The 26,192-nt window shown below is 37.9% G+C and overlaps 2 protein-coding genes across 3 annotated transcripts in view; both read left to right on the top strand.

Moving 5' to 3' along the window:
- The first annotated feature begins 2,322 nt into the window (after positions 1–2,322).
- CACNB2 (calcium voltage-gated channel auxiliary subunit beta 2) overlaps positions 2,323–26,192 on the top strand; it is a 147,401-nt gene continuing 123,531 nt past the window's right edge. For both annotated transcript variants that reach the window (XM_061178114.1, XM_061178111.1), the window contains exons 1-2: positions 2,323–2,391; positions 3,214–3,333. In XM_061178114.1, coding sequence (XP_061034097.1) covers positions 2,323–2,391; positions 3,214–3,333 — 189 coding nt within the window. The remainder of the gene's footprint in view (positions 2,392–3,213; positions 3,334–26,192) is intronic.
- Positions 20,901–21,569, top strand: LOC133084785 (large ribosomal subunit protein uL6). Its single transcript, XM_061181534.1, has one exon. The coding sequence runs from the start codon at positions 20,912–20,914 to the stop codon at positions 21,488–21,490; it is 579 nt and encodes a 192-aa protein (XP_061037517.1). The 5' UTR covers positions 20,901–20,911; the 3' UTR covers positions 21,491–21,569.

The following is a 26,192-nucleotide window of genomic DNA, read 5'->3' as shown; positions in this document are numbered from 1 at the left end:
ATTCATGTAACTTCTATAATGAAAAGTATTTGGAAAGTGTGTACTTCACATATCCAAGGAATGAAAGTCACGTGGACATCAGTTCAAGTCACACCTCATATTGTAAAGTAGTCAAAGGTTAATATATTGTTGCAAATATTCAAAAGATCATTGCAGTTATAAAGCAGAAACTAACACACCATCGTAAAGCAATTATACTCCAATAAAGATGTTAAAAAATATATAAGAAAAAAAAAAAGATCATTGCCAAAACTTAGTGGAGAGGGCCTTTTAAACTGCTTAATTATTTCAACCTGGAAACAGGACTCAAAATGACCATGTAATTAAAAGCTACATCTGATTATGAGCAAAGGATTTTTTAAATCTTATTTTGTTCAAAAGGGAATGAGATCACACACAATTATGTGTGTGTGTGTGTGTGTGTGTGTGTGTGTGTGTGTGTGTTACTTTCTTCCTCTCATTATGGGCTTCTTAATGACAGAAACTTTGTATCTTCACTGAGGCGTGACCTGGCCCTATGGCAGGGTGACTGGATTTAAAATGCCAGCACTTGTGACTATGGGGCCTGACGTCCTTTATGGGATATAATCGTGCTTCATGGTAATTTTCTACTGTACTATCCCTGCTATAGGAAACCCTCTGGGAAAATTAGGAATCCCCTAGCCTGTGTGTTGGTGTAGAAAAACCCCTATCTCCCTTGTGAATTGTACTAGAATGAAAAACTTGCAATGCATTTTCTATTCCTCATGCATTTTACATTCACTTGATAACAAGGTAGGTAATCTATTTATTAATTTATGTTATGATACCACAATGAGGGTGCATTTCATCTACAACCTTTATTCTAAAGCCTCTATTCTACTGTATTTTCTGGCATTTAAGTCATGAAGATTGGTCTTAGCCTAGAAATGAAAGGAATGGGGGTGGGGAGGGTTAGGAAGGGAGGGAGGGAGGGAAAGTAAGGAAGATTTTCGTAAGAATCCTTTCTTTCATTCGCATGAGAATTTACAAAACAATCCCCACCAGGACACTCAAACAGAAATGTAGTTCGGAATGCAGTGATAGTATTTTATGTTTACTTTAAGAAACCTGGAAGTGTGTGTTTCTTCATAAACTTTCGAAAATGTAATTCCATTAGTAGTGGAAATGAATAAGTATCTTTCTTTCCCAAGCCGCAATCGCTTTATTTGTAAGAAGAGTTTGGACCAGATTGTTCTATGAATCTTAACTCCACCTAATAAATCAACCAAGCTTTGAAATTTCTTCGTAATTACGTGATAACAATTCACACTGTTATTTATTCCAGTGACTTTATTTGGAAGGGTAGTTTCTCAGTTGCAGAAGCAGTTCGAAGTCATTTTGAGCTCCGTTAAACGCATTGCTTAGCGCTGTGATTACGTTCAAGTCCTAATTCAATGGGCAAATCTCTCGCATTTTGTTTAGGAAATCAAGAGCCATCAAGAGCGGCTTGATATTAGGATGGATGAGCGTGATTTGATTTCGGTTGCCCATCAATGTATATATCATATTTATTATCTACGAATTGTCCAGTGGCATAGGATATACTTTCTGCAGCAGATTAATGGAAAGAGATCCTTAAATGAAAAAAAAAAGAAAAAGAGGGAGAGAGAGATTACACTTTATTTTTTGAGAGAATGTTTGATCTGAAATAAAAACATGCCAAACATTCCAGGTGCCTGTTACTATAGAAGCAAAAAGCCCTTTCCAGATGTTTACACTTGGGATGCAAAACGGCAATTTGACAGAGACTAAGCATGTGATGTGAGCGTCTGCGTAAAAAGGCTACACACGGAGCATGCCCAGTGCGGTGAGCGCGTCCTCCGCCCTCCCCCTCCAGATCTCTGAAGATAAGGCTTGACCTTTGCACTTGCAAATGTCACTGCATACGTTTTGCACTAGGTTGGTTTGTGTGTGTGTGTGTGTGTGTGTGTTTTAAAGGCTCTCTTACAACTAATGTCTTTTAACGATCCAAGAGTCGGGAAGAGAATAGGGTAATAATATGCATGAAGTTTAGGACGAGTTGATGCCTTTGGATGCACTTGAAGTGTTACCTTTAAAGCAATCGAAATCATTCGAGTGTTTGTTTCCCCTCCCCACTGGCTGGGATGGGAAAATAAGAATCTCCTTGGACTGGAGTCCTCCGGGGTAGGAAGTGAAAGCCCCGGAGGCAGAAAGGGACGGAGAGGAGGGGTTTGCCCAGAGCATGGACGGGAACAGAGAAGGGGTTCTGCGGGGCTCAGCGCGCACTGAGGACCGGTGCCCGGGGCTGCAGCTGCGGACGAGAAGGGCGCTGTCTGGCTGATGAAGGCCACCTGGATCAGGCTTCTGAAACGCGCCAAGGGAGGAAGGCTGAAGAATTCGGACATCTGTGTAAGCTCCAGGGCTCTCGTTGAGGGGAGACGTTATTTTGTCGTTGTTTCTGCTGCTGGTACAGTGAGGATTGTCCGGGGCGCCCGTGATGAGTAATATGTTGATTGCTGGAGAGGGAGCGGGAGAGAGTCCTCTAATCCTCTGGGCTCCTTTTCCTATGCTGTGATTTATTGCCCTAGGAGCTCTCCCGGGCAGGTGTTTTCTGTAGACAGCTTTGATGAAATATCTATTTAAAGGGATTGAAAAAAAATGTGTTGCTTAAAGATTGAGAGAAGCTGGCGGCTATTGCATTACAGTTTTGTCAGAGGAGGCATCAGGTGAATACAGAGGTAGGTACAAAAGGATGCTTAAGATGAAAGCGGGTGACATCTATGGTAGTGACATTTCAGAGAGTTCAAGTTGATAACTCGTTCGACTTTCCTGTATGTTTTATTGGCCTGTCTTCTTTCTAATTGTAAATTCTTGCTGTAGCTGTAGACTGTTCTTGAAGCTCTCCTTGAAACCCGTCTGTGCCCTACGCTGCACTGCAGCACAGAGCTGGTTTGATGATACAAAGAACTTGTTCTGGCTTCCAGAAAGGCTGCTAACTGGCCCATAAGATTTGGGAAGGAATGGTAACTTGGAAGGCACAGCTCTCCTAGTTGCGTGGTCTGCAGACCAGAGCGTGATGTGTGGAGCTGGTTTGCCACCAGGTGGATTATTTTCTCCTCTTTTCAGGAATGGAAAGCATGGTCTAGGAAGCTGACTGCCGTGTCAGTGAGACCTGTGCATTGCAAACCTCATAGATGCAATCTCTTTTAAAAGGTCAATTTCCCTCTCCAGGGTTCGGCAGACTCCTACACCAGCCGTCCGTCCGATTCAGATGTTTCTTTGGAGGAAGATCGGGAGACGGTGCGCAGAGAAGCACGACGACAGGCCCAGGCCCAGCTGGAGAAAGCAAAGGTAAAACCCTCCGTTGTCTGCCAGGCTCTTTGCATGTCGTGCTGGGTCCGTGATGGGCCACCTGTGGAAGTTCCTCCTGAAGTGCACATGTGGTCTCTCTGGCGGAAAAGAGGTACAAGAAATGGAATGTACTTTCTTCCCTTGGCAGAGAAAGGCAGTGTGATATATAAGAGTGGTCTTGCCTTTTATGTTGTTTTATAATCCAGGCAACTTGTTTCCGTGGGTGGATGGTTTATTTAGACACACAAAAAGGATCCCTGAATATACAAAGAGGAAAAACTCCTTCTAATGTCAAAAGGATTTTACTTCAGTTTTTTCAGGAATCCATTTCTCTGCTCAGAAAAACAAACATTCTTCAAGCTAATGTTTATTCTCTTAGACAACAATCTTTCTCCCAAATTTTACTTCCTAGGTGTTTTATGATGGCATTTTTCTTATATTTAAAAAATGGATTGCATTATGCTTTTCAAAAATAAAGCAAGAAAGGATTTTATTAATTAAAATTGTTCCCTTGGAGCACTTTCTTCTCCATCCCACAATAATAAAGTGCATATATATGGAAGGGGGGGGACTGGAAAAGACATATGAAACGTAGAAGTACAGAATTTAGCTGAGACGCTTTCGTTTCACTAATGGTCGTGATTTGGATTCTTTTTCCCATGCATTCGTTCAAATAGCAGCTATTTCTAAAGCATAGACTGTTGTTCATGTTCAAAGGGCCTTGGTGTGTGTGATACTCGGTAACTTTTAAATGAACATATTTTAACACAGTTTTCATCGGTTTTCTTTTGAAAAAATGACTGCTTCGAAAAAAGTGCTGTGTTGATCTTGCTAAAAAAAAAAAAAAGAAAATCAAGGGTAACTAACATTAGAATACTTCTGCTGGCTGCTTCATCTCTGAGATGAGTAAAATCTCTGTGTGTTGCTATGGGAATCGTGGCCTGGAGATGCTCGTTTGAATGCATGGACAGCCATTATGTAATATGCATGTGACCTGTAGCCCAGCTGCCATGGTAGTTTGCAGAGGAGCTGCCAGGAGACCTTGACTTTTAAAAAAAAATAGCAGGACTTCCGGACATCAAAACAATGTTCTCACCTCAGCGAGCAGGGAAGTCATCTCCAAGTGTGACACAGTCTTGACTGCGAGAGGATTCATAAAGGGCAGAGGCAGGAAACTTATAAAGCAAGGTGTGGCTCAGTTGCCACCAACTAATCTGCTCTACCCAAGTGAACCATTTAAAACATTATGCTGTGACAATATGGATGAAAGTGGAGGACATATGCTAAGTGAAATAAACCGATCACGGAAGGACAGACACTTTATGATTCCACTGATACGAGGTATCTTAAGTAGTCAAACTCCTAGAAGCAGAGAGCAGGATGGTGGTTGCCCGGGGCTAGAGGAGGAGATGGGGAGCCGCTATTCCATGGAGAGAAAGTTTCAGTTATGTAAGGTGAATAAGTCCTAGAGATCTCCTGTACAACCTTGTGCCTGCAGTTCACAGTCCTCTGCTCTACATTTAGAAATTGTTAAGAGGGTAAATTTCTTGTTAAATGTTCTTACTACAGTGGAAAAATTATGAAGTTGAAATTAAATAATGAATGTATGACTAGTGAAGTTAATTGCCCCAAATTTGCGGTGTAGCTAATATAAGTTGCAATTTAGAATCTGAATTCTACACTCTATATTTTGCACCTGGGTGCAAAGAAAAGTCAAGAAAAATAAATAAGAGTCTGTATTCCAGAAATAAGAGTGTTCCATTTGCACTCGTTTGTTCATGTGATTTTTTCACATACCAAAATTAAACAGTTTCACAGGCTCATATCACATCATCATACAACCCAATGTCTTATAGGTCTGCTTTTCACAAACCACAAAGTCTTTAGTTATCCGACTGGTACATTTTTGTCTCTCACTGCTGTAAGTTCTGAGTTCAGTGACACAGATGCATAGAACTTTTAAATATTTTTCAACCCAGCGTGGATCATAATATTGTTCCTAAATCAAACCAGATTCGTATTATTTGTCATACAGACTAAAAAGCTTATAGTTACAAGTGAAGTAGAAGATGAAAGAAAATGAAGAGAATTTAAAACCAAGGCAAAATAATTGAAGGGCTATATCGTATGTTTAATGAAAATAGTTTACTTACATCCATTTTTCTTCTTTAAAATTAGGCCCATATCTTAAACCTCTGATGTATTCAAATGAGTTACACTAGGGTGAGTGAGAATTGGAATATGTTCTGAAAGAAGATACAAAGAGTTGGATTTAAGTTTACTTTTAGTTAAAATCATGGTTTGGTACGTCTGATTTCTTAATTCTGATATCTTTGAAGAAGGTATACAAAAGAAGGATTGTAGATGGGTCATTCATTAGGCTATTTTTAATCTACTTTCCTCCACCAGTATATCATTGTGCCTTTGTGGGACCTATTTCAAAATGAAACCTTAAAGTTCAAAAATATATGAAATCATTGTTTACTTTTCAGAGAGTTTCAAACACTTTTTCCATTCATTTTGGAAGACTCAAACGTTTTCTACATTTGTTTTGTAACTATGATAGCGTCCCTCAAACAGGAAGCCTTTCTAAGTGGGTGCTTTAACTTACCAACCCTGCAGATCATGTGCCCTAAGTGTATGCAAATGCCTGGAATAAACCTCAACAGTGCTTTCAGATCCTGGCACTCTGTAAATATGAAATATATTATCCATTAATTGCCAAGAATACGCCCATGAAATAAGGTGATTGGCAAGGAGTGAAACTAGAGAAAATACCTTTTGAAATTTAGTGACCTACGTAAGGTTATATAACCAGGCCGTCTGTGATTCCCATAAAACCCAGTAGTTTTCACTACTGCTTTATTATGGCTTCTCTTAAACTAGTAAGCTCTACAGTGAACAGATTAAATATTTATTTTGAGGCAACTAACCGATATGACCTTGTTTTTCAACTTGGTGTTTTCTGATCCCAGATGCACATTTTGATCTTGTTCAGGTTTGCCGTACTTTACAAAGCCTGCCCTATTTAAGCTAGTGCTCTTAAACACAAATAATATTGTCTTAAACACAAATAATATAGGAATTTAATTTATTCCCACATTGATGAAATTTAATTTCATCATAAATTTATTTCATTGATGAAATTTAATTCCCACATTTCCCACATTTTTTATTAGAACAGGTTTATTGAGACATAGTTCACTCATTTAAAGTGTACAATTCGGGACTTCCCTGATGGTCGAGTGGATAAGACTCTGTGCTCCCAATCTAGGGGGCCCAGGTTCTATCCCTGGTTGGGGAAATAGATCCCACATGCATACCACAACTAAGAAGCCCACGTGCCACAACTAAAAAGAAAAAAAAAAAAAAAGATCCCGCATGCAGCAATTAAGACCCGGAGCAGACAAAATAAAATAAATAAATAAATAAATATTTTTAAAAAAATAAAGTGTACAACTCAGTGGTTTTTAGAATATTTAGCATGGTGCAACCGTCACTATAATCAACTTTAGAACATTTTCATTGTCCCCTAAAGAAGTCCTGTGTTCTAAATTAGTGGTCATGTCCTGTTCTCCCCACCCACCTCAGCCCTAGGCAACCACTATTCAAATTTCTGTCTCTATAGATTTGTCTGTTCTGGTTATTGCATGTAAATGAAATCACGCAATAGGAGCTCTGTTGTGATTGGCTGCTTTCACTTATGTAACATTTTCAATGTTCATTCCTGTTATAGCATGTATCGGTACTCCATTCCTTTTCCTTGTCGAGTAATATTCCATTGTATGTATATATCACATTTTATTTATCCATTTATCAGTTGGTGGACATTTGGGTTGTTTCCATCTTTAAGCTATTGTGGATAATGCTCTTACAAACATTCATGTACAAATTTTTGCATGGATGTTGCTGGGTCCTAAGATCATTTTTTTTTAATTGAAAGAATTTTTTTTTTCTTTTCCTTTTCACTCCCCAAAAATGATCCTTCCTGCCCTACATGCAGAGACTCTGAGTTGGGAAATCTGGATGTGGAAGGCATTGGAGCAGAGATGCAATAGGTTTGGTGTGGTATTCTTAGAAGAATGGATTAATGTTAAATTTTAAGTCAATTGCTCTCTTATCAGTAAATGTCTACTATATTGAAGAAAGTGTATTAGTCACAGTTGGTGAGTAGGGAAGGCATTGCAAGACCAGAGCCACAAGAAAAAAACAGGCAGATACTTTGCTGTAGAAAACTTCTAGTATTTGTTTAGGGAGAAAAGTCGTGGCCTTAAATCACGCTAATCAGAAGCAGACGAGAAGTATTTTAGGGGAGTAAAGAGGTCTGTGAGTCTCCAGAGGAATAGACTGCCCCCTGCTGGCAGGAATAGAAAATCCTTCCTGGAGGTGGTAATGGCTTCGAACTATACCTTCCAGGATGGAGTTTAGCTTGTAAAGTAGAAAGTGGGGAGTGGAGAAGAGGGAAGGCCTGATAAGTAATGTGAGTAATGGCTAACATTAGGAAAGGCTCAGCAGCCAGAAAACATGGAACCTTCCAGAGGAAGGTTACTTTTCTGAGACCTTACCAACTTGAAGATGTCTTTATTCTAGCCTCACATTTAATTACTAGTTTGGCTGGGTATAGTATTGATGTATGAAAAGCGTTTTTCTTCAGAATTTTAAAGGCATCGTTTTGTTTTCTTCTGGCATCCAGCACTGCTGTTGTGACTGCCCACGTCATTCTGTCTCTGAGTTCGATTTCTATATAATTTTCTCTAATATTTTGAGAACTGTTCTTCCCTTGGAATTTTGAAATTTCGCCTTGGTGTGAGGCTTATTATTTCTTGTGCCCGGCTCTTCGTGTGAATGTTCAGTGTGAAGAGCCAGTCACTTACTTCTGGAAAGTGTGTTATTTGTTTATTTGTCTACTTACTTGTTTTTGATAATTTCTTCCCCCATTCTTTCCTCTTTTTTCTGGTTCTCTAGTTTTTCACGTGTCTGATTAGAGTTTTCCTCTCTACTCATTTTTTCCCTACTATCCCTCTGTCTTTTTGTTCTACTAACCGAGTTCTTCTCCACTTTTAACCTACCTATTGAAATTTTTATTTCTGAAAATGTCTAATTCCCAAGAGCTTTCCTCTTGTCTCTCCTTTTATAGTTTCTTGTCCTTATTCCATGGCTATAATATTTTCTCTTATATCTCTTAAGATTATCTTTTAAAGATTTTTCTGTACTTGTCAGTGTTTTTTAAACTTTTTAGTTGGATTTTATTCTTACATCTGGAGACTTTCTTCAGAAGTTTGATTTGGGGTTATCCATTCATAATTAAGAGCATGACATAAAGCTGACCGGAAGCTTCTTGACTGCTGGTCTTTTATAGGGTGGTGGGGGGGGGTGGCTTTTCTTTTCATCTGAACAGTGTCCCCAAAGGAGTCCACAGTCTCTTGATACTTTAGTTCTCACTCTTTCTACTCTGTGAATTGCCACTGCCTATTGTTTTCTCTACCCTACGTTTTTGTCTACTCCCATCTCATTTTTTGTTCTTTGCATCTATGGGTTTAGACTTTAAAAAAAAAAAAAAAAAAAAAAACTTTCAGGAGGAAGCATTTGTTCAGTTGACCATGTTTTTATTCCCCACATTTATCAATAAACACACTATAAAAGAGGAAAGAAATGTTTCTCATATTACCTTAGTCCATAAATGCCTTAGACACTGGGAGAATCCTACCCAGTTGGAAATATTCCCCTACCTGGCCTTTTCAGAAGAAAGAAGAAACAGGAATGTGGTTATTCACCTTCAACCCAAAGATGAATTTTTTATTCAAGAAACGTTAGACATGTTTTTAAAAATGAATCTTACTGGGAAAATCACGTGGGGGGTAGGAGAGAAGTATGTGTATATGCCTGTATCACATACTCTCTTAAACCCACAAAATAGACTATTGGATAAAATCCCAAGAACATGTGGCAGGTATTAAAACTAGATGGCTACACATAGGGGGAAAAATAACACATTTAATTGGTAAGAAATAAAATCCAGCAGAGAGGTCTCATCACCAAAAACATGAAGTATGGGAGACATTCTTTGGAAAATATTTTAGGCTCAAATTATTTTCCCATTGTTGATTTTAATGTTGTCTCTTAATTTTTGCATTGAAACACTGTCAGCCCTCTTTTGCTCATAGCAACTACCTTCCAAATACAGCTAGAAAATTGGCAAAATATGTCTAATTTCCAACATTGTAAGTTCATTTATTGTTGAAATACATATTAACTTAGGTTGCGTTTTTTTCTACCTGTAAGAAAGCAAAAGTATGTGAAAGCCCTGTGCACCTGTTAGGCTTCTGCGTAACTCATAAACATGACTGGGTAGGTACAGTCATATACGCTGGTGCTGTAATTCCACCCATCTCCAGTGTTAATTGAAAATAATAGTAATAACACAGTACTGACAACACTTACTGAGTGATTACTGTTCATGATAGCCAATTTGAAAGATAGAAGAGGAAAAAGCAAAGCTTTTTGAAATCCTCTAGAGCAATTATGATCATGCAGTACATATAGCATCAACTCCTGTACTGTCTTTTACATCAGAACAAACTGCTCTCCGTTTAGTGGCTTAGGTCACGATGCTCTTCCATGCATCACTGGCCAGCTGGCAGGTGAGCTGGTGACTGGCTGATCTGGGATGGCCTCTTGCCTGTGTCTGTAGGTTGGCAGCTGTCAGCTTGGGTGACTCCTTCTCCTCTGGGTGGTCTCCCATCCCCCAGCAGGCTGGCTGGCTCTTTCTCACACTGGTCTCAGGGTTTTTCTTCTCTACTGAGTCAGTTTTGTTGGGCAGTTCCTGGCTACAACATAAGCCTATTTCTACTACCTCTCTGGTTGTTCCTTTTCAATCTCTTCCACTGTTTCCCTCCACCAAAGTGTGGAAGTTCATCCAGCCAAATGTACCAACCTTGACCTTCTGGCTTTTATCGTTGGAGACATGCCTTTGGTTTTCAAACTGGTGGACTCTTGGGAGCTGCTACAGAGGCAGAGGGCTGCCCAGCAGCTTGAGTTCTGGTGTATTCTTCCTAGATTCAGCCAAAGCAGCTCTCTCCTTTTTTTTTTTCTTTTTTTTTTTTTTTTTTTTGACATATTGGGACTTCTATGTAAGTTCTCCTTTTGAATAGAGAGCTTCATGTCCGTAACGAGTTTTAAACCACTGCCATCCTTCCTTTTACCATCTCGTTCTTCTCACTACTTCATCATCACTTTAAGTCTGCACCTCTGCCCTTGGCCTCTCTCCCTAGTGTTAGTATCTCACATCTTCCTTTTTACGGCATCTCTATCAGTTCTGACGTTTAAAATGGAGCTCCCCATTTTTTTCCTTCAAACCCTTTCTTCTCTGCATTTTCTTATTTCCGTCAATGTTAATTTCGTCCTCCCAAGCTCAAAGCCTTGGTCCAGGGGTCAGCAGGTTTTTTTCTGTAAAGGGTCAGATAGGAGATGTTTAAGGTGCTGCTGGTCATGTGGTCTCTGTCACAACTGCTCAACTCAGGAAAGCCTGGATTTGGATTCCATCTCTGCCATAGACTGGCTGCTTGACCTTTTGATAAGTTATATGTGACACTCTTGGTTCTAGTGATAACTGCATGAGCTGTACACGTCCAGTCCAGAGTTCCCAGATAGGGGACTGGGGTGGGCACAGGTGGCTGGAACACACTGCTCCTGCCTTCAAATTCGGTGTCTAATGGGGAGTCTGTATTAGAAGCAATGAAACCACTATTTTCATTCCCTTTTTAGCTGTGCAAGGTCGCCATACACCGTTATATATGGTTGTTACCAAACTCAGGTCGACTGCTTGTTGCTCAAGAATCCAGTACTGAGACACAAGTGTTGGGTAAAAAGAAAGAAAGCTTTATTGAGGAAGCCAGCAATCCTGGGGAGAAGGTGGACTCACGTCCCAAAGAACCAACTCCCCATTGCCAATCGGGGGCAAGAGCTTTTCAAGGGGAGTTTCAGGGGTGTGTAGGTAGAGGGAGGGGGCTTCATGCAGGATAGCACAGTCAGTTCTGACAGTCATCTTGCAGTTGGTCATGGGGTGGTCTGATTAGCATCATCTTGATTGTTTTAAGTACAGTTAGTCTTCAGTTCCAGGATCGGTTTGTTCCCGTTTCTTTGGCATTGTGGCAGCTTATGTCATGGCTACAGTCTGGTCATCATGTAGTTAACGTCTTCCACCTGGTAGGGTTTCAGTATCTGCACAACAGCTCACAGGACATGGCTCAGAATATTATCCATAGCCCTTGAAGAGGAACTAAAGGTCCTTGACTTTGTTTAATGACTAAATTATTATTATTTTGTTTTGTTTGACGGTTTTCCTTTGTATCTGCATTTTCTCACTTCTCTGATGAAACGTATTCTTTGGCTCAAGTTTTTCTACAGACGAGGCAGTCAGAGGACTTGGAGTGGGGGGTTCTGTCCTGGGAAGGCCCCGTAGGGCTCTGCTCCGTTACGTGGTCACTACTGTCTTGGAGTTGTTTCTGACGCGGTGGTGAGTGCTGGGTGGCACATCTGTACTGTCCAGTGACAGCTGCCCTGAGTGGCATTTGCACTATTACGTGATGTTGACAGCAGCTCGTCGGTCAGGTCCAATCGCACCCCTATCCATCCCCAGGACTGAGGCGGTGTCCTGTCCCCTGCACTAGACTTTGAGCCCCTTGAGAGTAAAGGCAGGCTCTGTGCTTCTTAATCTTGTGGCTGTAGATTCGTGTCTCCATTATCAAGAGCAAGTTAACACAATGCTCTCTTGCTCTTCTCACGGGTTCTTTTCTGAGTAACACCTGAGTATTTTAGGAATAAAATTACATATCGTTCCCTGTTTCCTTATGGCTATATTTATCTTGGCAGTCTACCCAGGAGTGAGTTTTAAGTTTCTAATGGATAAGAGTTACATGTTTTAAAGGGAACCCGATACTCTAATTCAACACTCTCTTACAGTGGATTTATGGTTTTTATTAATGGGAGTTCTAGGGTGCTGAGGTTTGCCCACATTCAAACTGCACTCTTGTGTAAGAACCCTTTTAAGGACTGTTAATATAATACAGACTTCTGGCTGTTTCAAAACCATAAATGGATTGGGGAAGGATTGTTATAAACTTTGCTGCTCAAGCCTTCTTTTTCATTGAGAGCTGTAACTGAACATCTTTGTGGTGTCTTTATAAACACAGCTATAAATACACGATTCTTCCCTCTTTTTCTCTCTACCAGATATGAACGAGGAACAGCACAAAGACCTTTAAGCAGTTAAAACACTCAACCTCTCTCTGCTCTTGAGTTTTTGCCCCACCAACAACTAAAGGAAAGATGTTGAAAACTGTAAGACAGTAGAATTTATTCAATTAGCAAACATTTGATGGGTGGTGTTATGCTATTGAGCTAGGAGCTAGAAGAAGGAGTATCAAAGATCTGCTAGATGTGGTTTCTCCCTCAAGAAGCTCCTGGTCTAATTAGTGATGAGGCCAGACATGTGTGTCCTGACTGAGCATAAGGTGATAAGTGATGGGCTAACAGCAGTGAGCCAAAGGCTGTAGGAATGGGAAGCAGGTGGATGGGAGATACTGCTGGGGTGGGGGGAGGGCTGGAAGACCAGAATCAGGGCAACGGGGATTATAGATGCCCCACCATGAAGTGGATGTCTCTTTGGGGATAGAGCCTTTGCTATCCAGTGATGTGCTTTTTTCTAAGGTTATCAAGATTGCTAACTGAGGGTCCAACAAAGGCTGTTATTTTGGTTTAATTTTGTTTAAATCCCATCTAATTCCAATTTTCCTTAAACTAACCACACCAGAGTGGATTTTATTAATCCTCTTAACCATTTTGAAGTGTACAGTTCAGTCGTGTTGACTATGTTCCGGTTGTGTTGTATCTCTAGAACTTTCTCATCTTGCAAACCTGAAACTCTCTACCTGTTGGCCAATATCCCTTTGTTTCCTCCTCCCCCCAGTCCCTGGCAACTACCATTCTAGTTTCTGTTTCCATGATTTTGACTACCCGAGGTACCTCATATAAATGGAATCATACTGTATTGGTCCTTTTGTGACTGGTTTCTTTTACTTAGCATCATGACCTGAAGGCTCATCCATGTTGTAGCATGTGACAGAATTTCCTTCTTTTTCAAGGCCAAATAATATTCCATTATGTAGGTAGACCACATTTTCTTTATTCATTCATCTGCTGAGGGACATTTGGGCTGCTTCCACCTCTTGGCTCCTGTGAATAATGCTGTAAAGAATTTTTGTGTGTGTGTGTGTATCCTGGACTTTTTTTTAATGATGCTGTTAAGCTGTACCATCAGCCATTAGTAGCTTATGTTTATGTAGTGTCTCAGTGTTGCAGTCCCCAGTATCCCAAAGTATAACTTTGCTTGGTCTTTGCAACTACTCAGTGGGGAAAGGAGGGCAGGTATGGTTACCCCATTTTATGAAGAAACTGATGGTGGATATTGAAGAGTCTTGTTCAAGCTCATTGAGCTCTTAAGTGGCAGAATTAGGACAAGGACCCAGGCTTCTGTTTGGTAGAATTATGTCCTACGTTCTTTCACCTAATCAGTGAGCCCCTCTTAGAAGGATAAACTGACAATGCACTAATGCTGCCTCTTTGTTACATGTTCTGGAGGGATTAAAGGAATAAAACTTTTTTTTTTTCTTAAATAACAAAAGCAAAAAAAACCCCAGCATGGCAACTATTAAAACAAATTTAAAAATAAAAACACCACATCTGCTTCTTTTTTTTTTTTTATTTAGCTATTGCATCCAGATAGTACAATTAGAGTTTACCTTATGGTACTTATGCCACTGATTGGAATGAGTGCTTTTTTACATTTTAATATCCTTTAAACAAAAATTTTGAGCTAAAATTTCTTCAATCTAATATGTTATTAAAGGAGGAGCTCTCAGGGGACTTCCCTGGCGGTCCAGTGGTTGACTCCAAGCACCCACTGCAGGGGGACCTGGGTTTGATCCCTGGTCGGGAAACTAAGATCCCGCATGCCATGTGGTGTGGCCAAAAAAAAAAAAAAAAAACTTTCAGGATATATTGTGTACTGTATTCTTGGTTAAACGGAGATGCAAATGGGATGTGCCTAAAAATGTTTGAATAGGGTCTTCCTATAGAGAAATGGAAAAATAATGAAATATCTAGGAAACAGGTTGGATGAAGAATGCTGAAGAAATTGAGTTTAAGTAGGTCAAGGGAGAGAGGATTGAAATTACAATGAAACTATTTGAAAAGAGATTTCATAAGTGTTGTTTCCTCCTAAGGAAAAAAAAATGGTGAAAGGAATGGTCTAAAAATTATAGCAGCCAAAAATGTAAAGTTAGATGTTATAATTGACTTGAGAGAGATGAGAATGTGTTGTAAAGAAAAACTAGGAAACTGCCTTAGTGATGGTTTTAAAGAAACTTGTGTGGCTTGAGAAAGTGTTCATTTATTTTAACTAAATCCTGTCTTGAGGAAGGAAGATGGATGACATTAGCTGGGAAAGTTATTTTTGATCTAGTGATTCCCTACTAAGAGTTCTTTCTACTGATATTTGCAAGATTAACATTGATTGCTTTAAAAAAAAAAAAAAAAAGTCAGTTCTTCTCCTCACTTTAAAGAAAAGTGAGGTTAATACTCTGCTCACCCTACCTCCCAAGATGGGAACAGGAGGAGTGTTTGGCCGGAAGGAAGCAAAAATGTCGGCAGTCAATCATCAATCAAGTTGTCCAGTCTTTCTGCTTTCTAGATCCATTCCCTGGATTTTAAACACCTTAACTCTTACTTTTGTCTTCTTAGAGGAACTGTGGTCATCCTTGAATGAAATATTTATTGGACCCATTGTAACCCTACATTTGAGTCAACCAACATTCCTTGCAGATGCAAGTCGTTACACGTTGGTTTACAAGGCAACCCTGTATCACACACAATCACGCAGAATTAGAGCAGATCATTGGCATATGCTACTAGCTTAATTCTGTGCGTTTAAGTACTCTGAAACATATAATAATCCTGTAGTGGATATACACAATGAAGTATAAAAATCCTTTGACTAGACAAAAATCTCCACATGCTAAATGAAGGCATTATTCATTCAACCCACCTATATTTGATCACCTCCCTTGCGGTATGGGTGATGCTAGAGGATATAAAATGATTAAGCCTTGATCCCTAATTATCAGGAGTGCAGTCTAAAAGGACATTTAACTAGTAGCCCCATGGTAATGTACAATACTATCTTCTTCACCTCCTCACTTTAAAATGAAAGAGAGAAGTTGATCACCCTGAAGCCCAGGTCCCGCAGCAACTCCGGACTGTGCACTAGAGTTTACGAGCTGCCTTATGTTTTGTGTCCGTTTTACCACGTGATCTGCATGTGAGTCGGCATCTCAGAGGGGGCAGTGCCTCAGCATCCTCTTATCCAAGTGATCAAAACTCCGCTAAAGGGATGTATCCCAACCTTAAATATTTTACTTAAGCTTAACACATTAAGAAATGTACACTTCACTAATATTTTGCTATAATACCAAGGCCTGTTCTTGGAGCATGAGTCAACTACTTGAAGTCTCAGCTATACCCAGACAACCGTCTTCAGTATAGAATTTAGTCTGATGTTGGAGTTTGACCCTATCCAAAGGGATTTGGAACTGAAAAGGATTTTTAATTTTAAAACATAGTCATGTTTATACCTCAAAACGATAAGGTTAAATTTCTCCTGAATACCTTAGTTTTACAAAACATGAACCATTTGTTTCCATTCTTATACTTTTGCTAAATGTTTTGGTAAAATGAAAAATCAGGCATTTGGTAAATTGTAGTAACTCTATAAAAAAGGAGTTTGAATTTTTTTTTCCCCTAAAAATTCCTATCTACATAAAATGCGTTAATATTAATAAAGGTCAGTCACACTTGTTAACTGCGGTCCAAGAAAAACTATCCATTTGACTTAGACAAATAGGGTACCTTGTAATCTTAGCTCTTGAAGTAATTTTTTATATTTCCCTGAAATATATATGGTATTTCCTTGGCTGAAAAAAAAATGTTTATTGTTAACATCGAATACATGGAGCCTTTTTTTAAGGATTTTAAAAAACGATTTCTTCATCTTTTCTGGATCATGAATGCCTTTGAATATATGATGAAATCTTCGAGCCTTTTCCAGAGGAACAGTCAGCTTACGTACCATCAGCAAGTAGTAGCACATGTTTATTCAGTGTCTCAGCGTTGAAATTCCCTGTGTATTACTTTGCTTGGTCCTTGCAACTACTTCATGGGGAAGGGAGGACAGATATGTTTACCCCATTTTATAAATGAGGAAATTGATGGTGGCCTTCATAGACCCCTGAAACAAATCCATGTACCCTAAGGGTTTACAAAGCACAAGAACCTTTGTTAAGAATCCCGGTCTTCCTTCAGTTAGAATGGCTGATGCCTTAAAAACTGTGGGACGTTGCCCTAAATCTGGGAAGTGTTTTCCTTTGCTCTCAGATACTTGAGGCGATGACCACATACATTCTTCTTGGAATTCTTATTTCAGCTATAGTGTTTAGTCTAGTGTGGAAGCGGAGGTTGGGCAGATATATGATACTCTATAAATACTTTCATGTGTTATATAACCATAAAGGATGTTCTAGTTTAAACAGTTGTCAATGATGAGTGATTTCAATGTTGTGTTTTGTTTTCAGATTTTCCAATGGCCTGTTTGAAGGGACACAGAACTGAAAAGTCCTTTCAAGTTTAGCAGATAGTGGGAGCGAATCTTTCTGTGGTTGATGTACTGGTCTGTGAGTTTCTGACGTGCCGTGTCTTGTGTTAACTCTCAAAATATCATCTACGTATTGGCTCTTGTTTATTCTTGCTTAGATTACCTGTTGCATTGGGATAACCAGGACGTTGACTAGATGTGTGGAGGAGACCCTGCCTGCAGATTACAGAACATTAAGGCTATCTGTTGCCTGATTGTTCTTTTTCCCTTGATTAGACAGAAATCTCCTGCCGTCTCTCTGGCTTCTTGGAAAAATAAATGACATATTAAATGTTCCCAGGAGCAGGACGTTCTCCTGCCCAAAGATTTAGGATTCCATTGAGAGGTTCCCTTTTATTCAGCAACCATGTGCTCTGGTCTGGCATGGTCCATTGCTCTGTCCCATCAACCCTCCCTGTGTCCTCACCTGTCACCTCCTGCCCCAAATAACTTGTCCTTGCTTCTTGAGGCCTTTATCAGACCATATGTTTCTCTTCTCCAACATGTAAACTGGGAGCAACTTGGACTGAGACGTACCCGGTTGACACTTAGCAATTTGACTCCTTGGTAGAGGTGGGATAAATATTTGTGGACTCAGTGAATCACATGATCTACTGAGTGATAGGAAATGTGTGAAGGGAACCCTAAGCCTTTGGATGTAATCACATTTTGCCACCTGCGTCTTGTAACTTAACTATTCTATGAGGTTCTGTCTTGTCTCTACAACTACATGTGACCTCGGAGGGGGGAATCAGGATGTATAGTTCATTTCTGTCTCCCTCCAGCTAGTATAGGGAGTGATATGAAGAATGACTTTGGGTTACTTTAGGGCATTTTTTAGTAAATAACAATCATTGAATAGTCTTGGCTGAAGATAACATGAAGAAGATTTTCCAGAAAATTTTCTGTTTCATGGAGTCCCCCCCCACCCCCAGTGCTGCTGCACAAGGCATGGGATGAAAGCAGGAACCACATCTGAGCAGAGGTGGTCTTCGCAGGAGAAAGGGGTCCCTCTCCGAAGCCAGATTCCCAACTAGCAGCTGCTCAGGCTTTCTGTTTCCTGTCGTGGGCAAGGGTCTATTCCAGCTCAGTTTCTGCGGAGCTGTCCTGTACTATAAATTGGGGTATCTTTCCTGTAAAATGAGGTCTATATATAAAATCTACTGTGTGTCTTCCACAAACAGATGTCCAGAATTCTTGGTCCCTTTGAAGTCTAATTGTTGTCCTTTTTGGAGTAATTAGTGAAGAGGAAAGACAATAATATGAAGGACTCAAACATAAGACATTAAAATGGCCAAGTACTCCCATGCGCAGCCTATCAGATAATTCAATTTGCTTCTGTAACGTGAGAATACAGCTGATGAGAAAATTACAATTACGTGACTTCATGGTCATTGGAAAGAGTTTGTCCCTTATGTACTGATAAGTATGCTCTAATTGAAGAGTGATATGCAATAGTGACATTTTTTTGCAGGTGTTAACTATAAATATATGATCATAAAATAAACATGTATTAAAATAGGATGTCAGATTCTCAATTATATTTTTCAATAAATTAAATAATAGTATGTATAAAAGAGTACTTATAACAGTAAGGTAAAAACTTATGTACCCATGGTGTTTCTCATTCTCTTTCTTTTCATTGTATTTTGTCATATCACTTATGTTTATATTCCATACAACATACTGCTTCATTTTTGTGTTTTTGAGCCATTATTTAAATGGCATCCTATTACGGTGGTTTTCTGGTAACTTGCTTTTTTTTGCTCAAGGTTTCCTGCATAAAATTCATTCATGTTGATTTTTGTCGCAGTAAGTTTTTAAAAAAGTTTTATTGAAGTATAGTTGATGTACAGTGTTGTGTTAATTTCTGCTGTACAGCAAAGTGATTCCGTTATACATATATATCATTCTTTTTCATATTCTTTTCCATTATGGTTTATCACAGGATATTGAATATAGTTCCCTGTGCTATACAGTAGGACCTTGTTGTTTTGTCACAGTAATTTATTCACTTTTACCAATATATGGTATCCCAGTATAGGAATTGCCTGAGTTGATCTGTTCTCCTGTCAATGGACATTTAAGTGACTACAAACAGCCCTGCTGTGGAAATTTTTGCACTTGTCTCTTGGTCCATGTGTGCAAGAATTTCTCTAGGATATTTATAACTAGCAGTGGAATTGTTGGCTTATAAGGTATGTGTGTTTTTACCTTTCCTGGATAGCGGCAGTTGGTGTTTAAAGAGGTTGTCTTAATTTACAATCCTACCATTGTGGTAGGAGAGTTCCTTTTGTTCCACGTCCTCTACAGCATTTAATATCATCAGATTTATATATTTATTTTCTGCCAATCTAGCAGGTGAAAAATTAAAAGTCTCAGGGTGGTGTTATTTGTATTTCCATGATTACTTAGAAAATGGAATACTTTAAATATATTTATTGACCTCTGTTTTCTAATTCTATGAAGTGGCTGTGCATAGCTTTGGACTTTTGATCAAGTTGTCTTTTTCTGTTCATTTATCGGAGTATTTTATATATTTGGTATCTGATTATTGGTTATTTATTTTGCTGAAAGATTTTGGCTTATAGCTGCTCTTCTTACATTTTTATAGCTTTCTTAATTATAATTGAGATTTATCCATCCTTTCTGTCACTGTTTGTGCTTTGGGGATCTTGTTTAAGAAATTCTTCCCTACCCTGAAGAATTCCTAAAGAATTCTTCTAACTTTATTTCTAACAGTTTTGAAATTTTGTCTTTTCATATTTAAGCTCTTAATCTTTCTGGAATTAACTTTTGTATATGGCGTGAGACAGGGATCTGATTTCATTTAAGACATCTATTTGTTCCAGAGCTATTTATTGAATAGCATATTCTCTCCTTGCTGGTCTAAAATGCCTGCTTGGTCACAAATCAATTTTCAACATATGAGTAGGTCTATTTCTGGGCTTTTTTTCCTGTGTCAGTGCCATACTACTTAATTACTGTAGTGTTAAAATAAATATTGGGCATGTCAACCCACTAATATTCTTCAGGACAGAGTTGGCTATTCTTGGACTTTTCTCTTCTATATAAATTTTAGATAACATGTGTGAAATTCAGCTGAAAAAGAAAAAAGAAACAAATACAAACATACTCAACTGAGATTTGAGATTGCATTTGTCTGTAGATTAATTTGGGGTAAAATGCCTTTGTTGTAATATTGAGTCATCTTATCCATGCATATGAAATATCTCTCCATTAATTCAGTTCTTGAATGTTTTATAATTTTGTCCATAAAAGTCAAAAGGTCCATGCTTACACTTTTTGTATTTGTTCCTAGGTGTCTTTTTTTTTTTTTTTAGTCACCATTACAGTCCATTCATCTCACATTTTCCCTTTCTCTCTCTCTCTCTCAAGCTGTAGTTTCTGTTTGCTAATGTATGGAAATGTAGTTGATTTTCTATGAAAAATCTTTACATTCATCAGTCTTTCTAGCAATTAATAAATGCTAATAAATTTTCTATAGATTCTTGGGTTTTCTATCAGACATAGATAGGGCAGTCTTATCGTATGAATACTGAAAATTCTGTTTCTTCTTCCCCAGTTCTTTTAACTTTTCAGTTTGTTCTCATCTTATTGCACTGACTAGACCCTCCACTGCAATGTTGGTTGTATGATACATGGTAATGATAGGCATCCTGGTGTTTGTGAGTTTTTAAAGAGAATGCTTTTATTTTACTGTTAGATAAAATATTTGTTGTGGGTTTTCTATAGATAGACTTTAACAGGAAGATTTCTTCTGGTTCTAGTTTGTTGGGTTAAAAAAAATCATGGGCCGCATCTACTGCGAGAATGAAGACCATTCTCAGTAATCAGACTGTCGACATTCCAGAAAATGTCGACATTACTCTGAAGGGACGCACAGTTATTGTGAAGGGCCCCAGAGGTACCCTGCGGAGGGACTTCAATCACATCAATGTAGAACTCAGTCTCCTTGGGAAGAAAAAGAAGAGGCTCCGGGTTGACAAATGGTGGGGGAATAGGAAGGAACTGGCCACTGTTCGCACTATCTGTAGTCATGTACAGAACATGATCAAGGGCGTTACACTGGGCTTCCGTTACAAGATGAGGTCTGTGTATGCTCACTTCCCCATCAACGTTGTTATTCAGGAGAATGGTTCTCTTGTTGAAATCCGAAATTTTTTGGGTGAAAAATACATCCGCAGGGTTCGGATGAGGCCAGGTGTTGCTTGTTCAGTATCTCAAGCCCAGAAAGATGAGTTGATTCTTGAAGGAAATGACATTGAACTTGTGTCAAATTCAGCTGCTTTGATTCAGCAAGCCACAACAGTTAAAAACAAGGATATCAGAAAATTTTTGGATGGTATCTATGTTTCTGAAAAAGGAACAGTTCAGCAGGCTGATGAATAAGATCTGAGTGATCCAGTTACAGAAACCGCAAGAGGCCAGACTCATGTGATATTTTAAAAATGAATAAAAGCTCTTTTGACTTGGGAAAAAAAAAAAAAAAAATCATGAATTGGTATTGAATTTTATCAAATGCCCCTTTTTGCATCTTTTAAGATCGTCATTATGTGATTTTTTTTCTTTAAATTTCTCATTATAGTTAATTATATTAATAGATTTTCTACATTAAAATGACTTTGCATACTGGGATAAACAACATTTTTACAATGTTCTACCTGTTTTAATATTTTGCTGGATTTAACTTTCTAAGGGGTGTGTGTGTGTGTGTGTGTGTGTGTGCGTGTATTTGTTGTATGTGTGGTTGCAAGGGAAACACCCCTATTTTGTACTGTTTTATGTGGTTTGAGATTGAAGTTTGTTACTCTCATGAAATTGGTTTGTTTTTTGGTGTGTTTGGTTTTTTTTTTTAATTTCTCTTCCTTGGAAGCAGTTATGTTATGTTCTGATATTTCTTCCTTGAATATTTTCTAGAATTCACTGGGAAAATTTTCTATCCATGCTGTCGTTTTTGTTTTTTGATGGGAAGATTTTTAACTTTTATTTTTTCTTATTATTTTAATTAATTTATTTTTTTTTAATATTTTTTATTTTTGGCTGTGTTGGGTCTTCGTTTCTGTGCGAGGGCTTTCTCCAGTTGTGGTGAGCCCCCCACTCTTCATCGCGGTGCGCGGGGCTCTCACTGTCGCGGCCTCTCTTGTTGCGGAGCACAGGCTCCAGACGCGCAGGCTCAGTAGTTGTGGCTCACGGGCTTAGTTGCTCCGCGACATGTGGGATCTTCCCAGACCAGGGCTCGAACCCGTGTCCCCTGCATTGGCAGGCAGATTCTCAACCACTGCACCACCAGGGAAGCCCGATTTTTAACTATTGATTTTAATTCTTTATTATAGAATATCTTTCTAATTAAAATTAATCTATCTTTTGTTAAAAAAAAACCTTTCTAATTCTTTTTGCACTTCATCTGTGTTTTCAGATGTTTTTAGCCATAAACTTATTCGTAATATTCTCATTATTTTATTTAATCTCTGCAGTATCTATAGTTATATTTTCTTTTTCCCTTTGAATTTTTTACTTACTTTCAGTAATATTTATCTATTTGATTAATATTTTCAGAGAATAAAATTTAGTTTCTAATCCTCTGTTTTCTATTTCATTAATTTCTCCCTATTAAAAAATTTCCTTCTAATTTCTTTTTTAATTCAAGTCAGGCACTTAGCTCATTATTTCTCATCCTCTCCTCTGTTAATCATATATGCTTTTTACATTTCTATTGAAGAACCGTATTTTCTGTATTCCACAAATTTTGACATGTAGGATTTCATTATTGTTCAGTTTTAAGTGTTTTCATTTTGATTCCTTATTTGAGCTGTGAGTTATTCAGAAATTTGCTAATTCCCACATATGTGCAGGTTATCTTACTGTTGTCCTTTCTCTGTCCTTTGATTTTAGGTCTATTTCAAATGGGACATGGCTCAGTTTTATTTATTTGGTTCAATGTGACAATTTTTGTCTTTTTAAAATATAGCAGTTTATATTCTTACTTTGAGATTATACATATTTGTACTTATTTTGCACCACAGTCTTACTTTGTGCTTTTAGTATGTTTCAGTCTTCTATTTTATCTCCCATCTCAATATTTTTTTCTGTCTTTTGAGGTGATTGAATTTCTTTTTTAAATCTGTTTTTACTCTTTACTAGTTTGCAAGTTGTACATTATAGTTCTGGTTTTTTAGTGGCTACCTTGGAAATTTCAGCATGAATTCTTAAAATAATCTAAAGTTAATCAGTAATTTAGCCCTCCTTTTGGACAATATAAGGACTTTAGAACATTTAAACCTGATAACCCCTTCCTGACTTATTTCTGCTAATAATTTCATTTTATCTGCTTTTTAATCCTACATAGTAGATAGTAGTAGTATTATTACTATTTATCTTTTAAAAACAGTTGTGTATTTGTTTTGATTTATGCATTTCACTACTCCTGCCTTTGTTCATCATTTCCTTCAGGTATTAAGGATTCTTCTGATACCATTGTTATTCTTGAAGTTGATCATTTCTAAGTTTCTTCCATGAGAACATTCTTGATGGGGAAGTCTCTTTATTTTTCTGTAAAAAAAAAAAAAAAACTCATTTATGAAAGACAGTTTTGCTTGAAAACAATTTTAGGTTGATATTTTTTCCTAGCACTTGGATGGTGCTATTTTACCATCTCTTGGCTTCTGGCTGTTGAGAAGCCAATTCTCAGCGTGACTGTCAATTCTTTGTATGCACTTTCTTTTTCTCCTTGCTGCTCTGAGATCCTCTCTCTGTCTTTGCTGTTCTGCAGTGTCACTATGTTCTGTCAAGATGCAGATTTTCCTTTTTTTTTTTTTTTTTCCAATTCTGTTTGGGATTCATTGTTCTCTTAAATCAGAGGATTTGAGTATTTTACTAATGGAAAATTCTCAACAGTTATCTCTGAAAAGTTCAAAAAAGTAATAATTAATCTAGCATTGTTAGCTATTCTTTGGTGGAATGGTTGTCCAAATGTCAAGTTTGTCTCATTGCCAGGGTTGGGAGAAATGCTACATTATTGCATCTGAATTTTGGTAAAATCCTCTTTTTACTTTATAATTATTTATCTGCCTAAACAGAAAATCAAGAATATTTTTTAAAAGGGTCCTAGTACCCCAAAAAAATGGGGAAAAAGAAACTGTTTAAGTAGGTCAGGACTAATATGAGCAGAGATCAAGCCTGCTCTAAAATGATAAGTCCAAGTCAGAGTAATCCATAAACTTGCCTTAGAACTTCATAGTCGCACAGAACGTTTACATATAAGAGTTATTTTTTTAATGGTTGCTGGTCATCTTCTAAAAGTATTTCATTAGAGTTCAGTGTCTCAACTGGCACTAGGCAGTATGAAGTGCTATGACCTGTGATTTGAGTTGTTGAGACATATTTCCAAAAAGAAATGACCAAGAAGAGTAGATGGGATTCTGATGTATAAATGAGCTGGGGGAGTGTGCTTAAGTACATATGTATTTGATTCCTATTTATCCCCATGAAAAGCATTTATAAATTTGTATTTCATGTTAACCAAATGGAGAATTTAAGTAGATAATCTCTGATCATTTATATCTGGGTTTGGTCAGATGCTTCTATGTTTCTATTTATATGTGGTTGTGTCCTTTTCTGAGATTTTATATACTTTTAACAACCTACAGTCAATGTCTTGTTTGCCTTCCCCATCCATTTACATTTGTCTGTGGGAATAACATGAGTCTGCTTCTATCCTGATGCCTGCAGTAGGCCCTGAGCTCTTTTTATCAATTTCCCAACACTGCCTAAAAAATCCATTTGGCCTTTTCCTATGGTTATTGCTTCTAAGAGCAAATATATTCTATTTAAATCAGGAATGTACTTCCATGGAGTTAGTGAAAATGTCAACTTAAATACAGGCTTTCCTTCTGATAATCCATGATATGACAAAGAGCTAACCATGTTTTTTCCCTTTGCTTAAAAGCTTGACACATAAATAGCAATATTTTGCTCCTTGAAAAAGCCAAAAAATCAAGGAAATTAACCAAGACAAAACTACTGTCTGTGCATCTGATAAAAGTCAAGAAACAAAATGGATAAGCCCCAAGTATATTTTTGTTAATCCTGTAACATCTCCTTTCTATGGACATATATCTGTCACAAGACCATTATTTATCTTTTGAAGGAAGAATAGATTCATTTTAGAAATAGCAATGTGATTCTAAGCCTTGTGGGGAAAAATTGAAAACTCTTTAATCATCCAAAATGTCAAGCTACTCACTAAGACTTTCCCTTAACTCTGAAACTAGCCACAGATTGAACAAAAATACCACATATTTTCTATTTGAAGTCAGATTTAAAGTTTTAAATATAAAAATGATCATTATTTGTCACCCCCAGAAGTTTCCTCTTGCTCCTTTTTCATCCTTCCTTCTTGTGCATCCTGATACCTTATGCTTATCTTGATTGCAGTAGTTACATGTATTAGATACAAAAGTTAAAACTTACCAAATTGTACTCTGTGTGTGTGTGTGTGTGTAATTGTACACCACTTAGGCCTCAGTACAACTGTTAAAAACAAAAATATAAAAATAAGTTTTCAAAAACAACAATTTCAGAAGTCTCTAGGAAGAAGAAATTCATTGGTGCTGTGTTTCAAAAACAACAGGGAATACAACCAAAATAAATGTTTTGACACCATTGAGAGAAAAGATGACCTGTGTCAACCTCTTCTTAATACTACTGTCCAAGCATCTCTTCCCTTTGGGCTACATGATGCTGTGCTTGTTATTTTTTGACCTCATTAAAGTGTAACTGTTTAGATAATACTATTTATTTATTTAAAAATATATATATGTATACAAACACACACACATATATGTGTATGTGAGTACATTTACCTATTTATTTGAGAGTCTATTTGTTACTAGGCAGTGTGCAGTGCTGCAGATAGATACAAAGATGATCAAGATAGTATATTTCATGCAAGGGGACCAGTGTGCTCCCAAGAGGGGAAGATTGGTTTTAGGAACAGCAGTTTAATATAACTGTATGAGAGACCCCAAGAACCAGTTTCTGTTTTGTAAAGTTACCCAACATTTCTTGTAACTCAATTTTATTGGAAACCATG

The sequence above is a fragment of the Eubalaena glacialis genome, chromosome 2, assembly GCF_028564815.1.
Source record: "Eubalaena glacialis isolate mEubGla1 chromosome 2, mEubGla1.1.hap2.+ XY, whole genome shotgun sequence".
NCBI lineage: Eukaryota > Metazoa > Chordata > Mammalia > Artiodactyla > Balaenidae > Eubalaena > Eubalaena glacialis.
This window is presented reverse-complemented; position numbering and strand designations above follow the sequence as displayed.